At 47.0% G+C, this 4,857-nt stretch overlaps 1 protein-coding gene across 1 annotated transcript in view; it reads right to left on the bottom strand.

Moving 5' to 3' along the window:
• Window positions 1-4,857, bottom strand: part of RRP12 (ribosomal RNA processing 12 homolog (S. cerevisiae)) — an 85,033-nt gene that overhangs the window by 40,923 nt on the left and 39,253 nt on the right. Inside the window, exon 6 of the mRNA XM_011951193.1 lies at window positions 2,391-2,467. Within this exon, the coding sequence (XP_011806583.1) occupies window positions 2,391-2,467 (77 nt within the window). The remainder of the gene's footprint in view (window positions 1-2,390; window positions 2,468-4,857) is intronic.

The raw sequence follows: 4,857 nt of genomic DNA, 5'->3' as shown, positions 1-4,857 counted from the left end.
GCCCAGCCTAAATTGTATTTTAAAATTTGTGGCTGGGCACGGTGGCTCACGCCCGCAATCCCAGCACTTTGGGAGGCCGAGGCTGGTGGATCACCTGAGGTCGGGAGTTTGAGACCAGACTGACAAACATGGAGAAACCCCGTATCTACTAAAAATACAAAACTACTGGGCGTGATGGCACATGCTTGTAATCCGAGCTACTTGGGAGACTGAGGCAGGAGAATCACTTGAACCCAGGAGGTAGAGGGTGCGGTGAGCCGAGATTGCGCCATTGCCCTCCAGCCTGGGTAACAAGAACAAAACTCCATCTCAAAAATAAATAAATAAATAAATAAATTTCTAATTGTGGTAAAATACACATAAGATAAAACATCATTTCGGCCGGGCGCGGTGGCTCATGCCTGTAATCTAAGCACTTTGGGAGGCCAAGGCGGGTAGATCACGAGGTCAGGAGATCAAGACCATCCTGTCTAATACGGTGAAACCCCATCTCTACTAAAAATACAAAAAATTAGCCGGGCATGGTGGCGGGTGCCTGTAGTCCAAGCTACTTGGGAAGCTGAGGCAGGAGAATGGCATGAACCTGCGAGGCGGAGCTTGCAGTGAGCCAAGATGGCGCCACTGCACTCCAGCCTGGGAGACAGAGCAAGACTCCGTCTCAAAAAACAAACAAACAAGAAACTAACAAACAAACAAACCAAACATCATTTCAATGATTTTTAGGTGTATCATTCAGTACTGTTAAGTATATTCATGTTGTGGGTTTTTTTTTTTGGAGACAGGGTCTCACTCGTCACCCAAGCTGGAGTGTAGTGGCACAATTAGGCTCACTGCAACCTCTACCACCCAAGTAGCTGGGACTGCAGGTGCATGCTACCACACCTAGCTCATTTTTGTATTTTTTTGTACAGGTGAAGTTTTGCCATGTTGCCCAGGCTGGTTTCAAACTCCTGAGCTCAAGCAACCCACCTGCCTCAGCCTCCCAAAGTGCTGGGATTATAGGTGTGTATCACCGCACCCAGCCAAGTAAACTCACATTGTTGTGCAATCAATCTCAAAAACTTTTTCATCTTAAAGAATCAAGGTTTTTGGGTTTTTTTACTTTATTATTTATTTATTTATTTATTTTATTGAGATGGAGTCTCACTCTGTTGCCCAGGCTGGACTGCAGTGGCTTGATCTTGGCTCACTGCAACTTCCATATCCTGGGTTCAAGTGATTCTCCCGCCTCAGCCTCCCGTGTAGCTGGGATTACAGCTGTGCACCACGACATCTGGCTAATTTTGTATTTTTAGTAGAGACAGGGTTTCACCATGTTGGCCAGGCTGGTCTCGAACTCCTGGCTGCAAGCAATCCTCCTGCCTCAGCCTCCAAAAGTGCTGGGATTACAGGTGTGACCCACTGTGCCCAGCCATGACTTTTAATTTTTATTACTCAAAACAATTTTCATTTTCTTTCTTTCTTTTTTTTTGAGACAGAGTCTTACACTCTTGACAGGGCTGGAGTGCAATGGCACGATCTCAGCTCACTGCAACCTCCGCCTACTGGGTTGAAACTAACTCTCCTGCCTCAGCCTCCCGAGTAGCTGAATTACAGGCGCCTGCCACCATGCCCAGCTAATTTTTGACAGGGTTTCACCATGTTGGCCAGGTTGGTCTTGAACTCCTGACCTCAGGTGATCTGCCCACCTCAGCTTCCCAAAGTGCTGGAGTTACAGGCGTGAGCCACAGCATGTAGCCTACCCAGCTAATTTTTGTATTTTTAGTAGAGATGGGGTTTCACCATGTTGGCCAGGATGGTCTCGATCTCCTGACCTCTTGATTCGCCCGCCTTGGCCACCCAAAGTGCTGGGATTATAGGTGTGAACCACTGCACCCAGCCAAAAAAGTTTCATTTTCAATAGAGCTTTCTGACTCTGCTTTGGCCTTCAACACTTTCACAATGATTTTCTGCTCCTCAATAAGGAAAGCACACTGGATTCTGTCATGAACACACTTAGCACACATGGAACCAGGGAAGCACTGCAGGCCCTACGGACGTGCCTTTTGTTTTGGACAATCAAATGAGAACTTTAGATTTCACAGCATGAGCTCCTGAACGTCTGCCTGGGCACACACCACGTGAAGATTTTGGTGCCTTCCCAACCTCCTTGGCATAAAGGTAAATGATTGTATTACCAGGGGTTCAGGACAGCCTAGTTTTGTTAGAGTTTCTCACTGGAGGCTTATCACAGTACGTCACACGCTGGCCCATTCTGTGTGCCTCTAGACAGTGCTCATGAAGAGCAAGTATCTTTTTACAAAACAATTCCCTGATCCTGTTTCTCCTGTCCACATTCCCTTCTCCCTTCCACAAAAAGCCTTGGGGTTCAAACAGGAGGCAGAACTCACCGCTTCAGGACAAGGTTCAGCAGGTAAGCAACGGCAGCCAGGGACTCCGGGGACTCCACTGCTTCCATTGTTGTCATCTGAGGGCCAGATTGAGGGGGTGTGAATGGATAAAAATTTACACTGAGCGAACAGGAAAAACAGTCGGAGAACATGCGCCCAGCAGAACAGTTGTGACCGAGAACCACAGTATCAGAGGTTCAAATCCTGACTCTGGCATTGTGTGGTTTTAGGCTAGCAATTTAACCTATCTGTGACTCAGTTTCTTCATTTGTAAAGTAGGGATAGTAATGCTACATACCTTGTAAGTTGTTGTGAGGTTTAATTCAATTAATATATATAAAATACTGCCGGACACATAATTAAAACTATATATATGTGGCTGGGCGCAGTGGCTCACGCCTGTAATCCCAGCACTTTGGGAGGCCGAGGCGGGCGGATCACAAGGTCAGGAGTTCGAGACCAGACTGGCCAACATGGTGAAACCTCATGTCTACTAAAAATGTAAAAAGTAGCCGGGCATGGTGCAGGTGCCTATAATCCCAGCTACTTGGGAGGCTGAGGCAGGAGAATCGCTTGAACCCGGGAGGTGGAGGTTGCAGTGAGCCGAGATCACACCACTGCACTCCAGCCTGGGCGACAGAGCGAAACTCCGTCTCAAAAAACAAAACAAAACAAAACAAAACACTATAAACATGTTTATGTGCATATATAGAGAGAGAGAGAGATAGAAAGACAGTTTTTTTGAGAGACAGGGCCTCCCAGGTTGGAGTACAGGTATGATCACAGCTCACTGTAACCTTGAACTCCAAAGCTCAAGAGATCCTCCCACATCAGCCTCCCAAGAAGCTAGAACTACAGGCATGCACCACAAAACTTGGCTAATTATTTTATTTTTTGTAGAGATAGGGTCTCACTATATTGCTCAGAATGGTGTCCAACTCCTAGCCTCAAGCACTCCTCCCACCTTGACCTCCCTGACCTCCCAAAGTCCTAGGATTAAAGGCGTAAGCCACCACACCCAGCCAAACACCATAGACTGCCATCTAATTTATTTCATTATTCTAGAGCAGAGGTTGGCAAACTTTTTCTATGAAGGACCAGACAGTAAATATTTTCGGCTTTGCATGCACATTTGGTCTCTGTTGTATGCTGTTTTTCTATGTGTTTTAACAATTCTTTAAAAATGTAATAACCAGGCTGGGCATGGTGGCTCATGCCTGTAATCCCAGCACTTTGGGAGGCTGAAGTGGGAGAACTGATTCAGCCCAGGAGCTCAAGACAAGCCTGGGCAATGTGACGAAACTCCATCTCTACTAAAAATACAAAAATTAGCTGGGCATGGTGGCAGGCACCTGTAATCCCAACTACTCAGGAGGCTAAGCACAATCATCATTTGAACACAGGAGTTGGAGGATGCAGTGAGCCATGATCATACCACTGCACTCCAGCCTGGGCAACAGAGTGAGATCCTGTCTCCAAACCAAAACCAAAACAACAACAATAAAAAACATCAAAAATAAAATAAAAAAATATATATATACATATATATACACACACATACATACACATATATATTTATTTATTTAATGTAGTAAGAAGGCCAGGCATGGTGACTCACACCTATAATCCCAGCACTTTGAGAGGCTGAGGTGGGGGGATCACCTGAGGTCGGGAGTTCGAGACTAGCCGGGCCAACATGGTCAAACCCCATCTCTACTAAAAATACAAAAATCAGCCAGGTGTGGTGGCATACGCCTGTAATCCCAGGTCCTCAGGAGGCTAAGGCATGAGAATCACTTGATACCATGAGGCAGAGGTTGCAGTGAACTGGGATCATGCCACTGTAGTCCAACTTGGGCAACAGAGTGAGACTGTTTCAAAAAAAAAAAAAAAAGTAGGCCAGGCCTGGCGGCTCACGCCTGTAATCCCAGCACTTTGAGAGGCTGAGGCAGGCAGATCATGAGGTCAGGAGTTCCAGACAAGTCTGGCCAACATAGTAAAACCCCTTCTTCTCTACTAAAAAAATACAAAAAATTAGCTGGGTGTGGTGGTGTCACCTGTAATCCCAGTACTCGGGAGGCTGAGGCAGGAGAATCACATGAACCCAGGAGGCGGAGGTTGCAATAAATCGAAATCATGCCATTGCACTCCAGCCTGGGGGACAGTGCGAGATTCCGTCTCAAAAAAAAAATACTGGCCGGGCGCGCTGGCTCAAGCCTGTAATCCCAGCACTTTGGGAGGCCGAGGTGGGCGGATCACAAGGTCAGGAGTTCGAGACCAGCCTGACCAATATGGTGAAACCCCGTCTCTACTAAAAATACAAAAATTAGCCGGGGGTGGTGGCGGACGCCTGTAGTCTCAGCTACTCAGGAGGCTGAAGCAGGAGAATCACTTGAACCCGGGAGGCAGAGGTTGTAGTGAGCCAAATCGGGCCACTGCACTCCAGCCTGGGAGACAGAGCAAGACT

Source organism: Colobus angolensis, unplaced genomic scaffold (genome assembly GCF_000951035.1).
Source record: "Colobus angolensis palliatus isolate OR3802 unplaced genomic scaffold, Cang.pa_1.0 Scaffold316, whole genome shotgun sequence".
In the NCBI taxonomy this organism is placed as follows: Eukaryota; Metazoa; Chordata; class Mammalia; order Primates; family Cercopithecidae; genus Colobus; species Colobus angolensis.
This window is presented reverse-complemented; position numbering and strand designations above follow the sequence as displayed.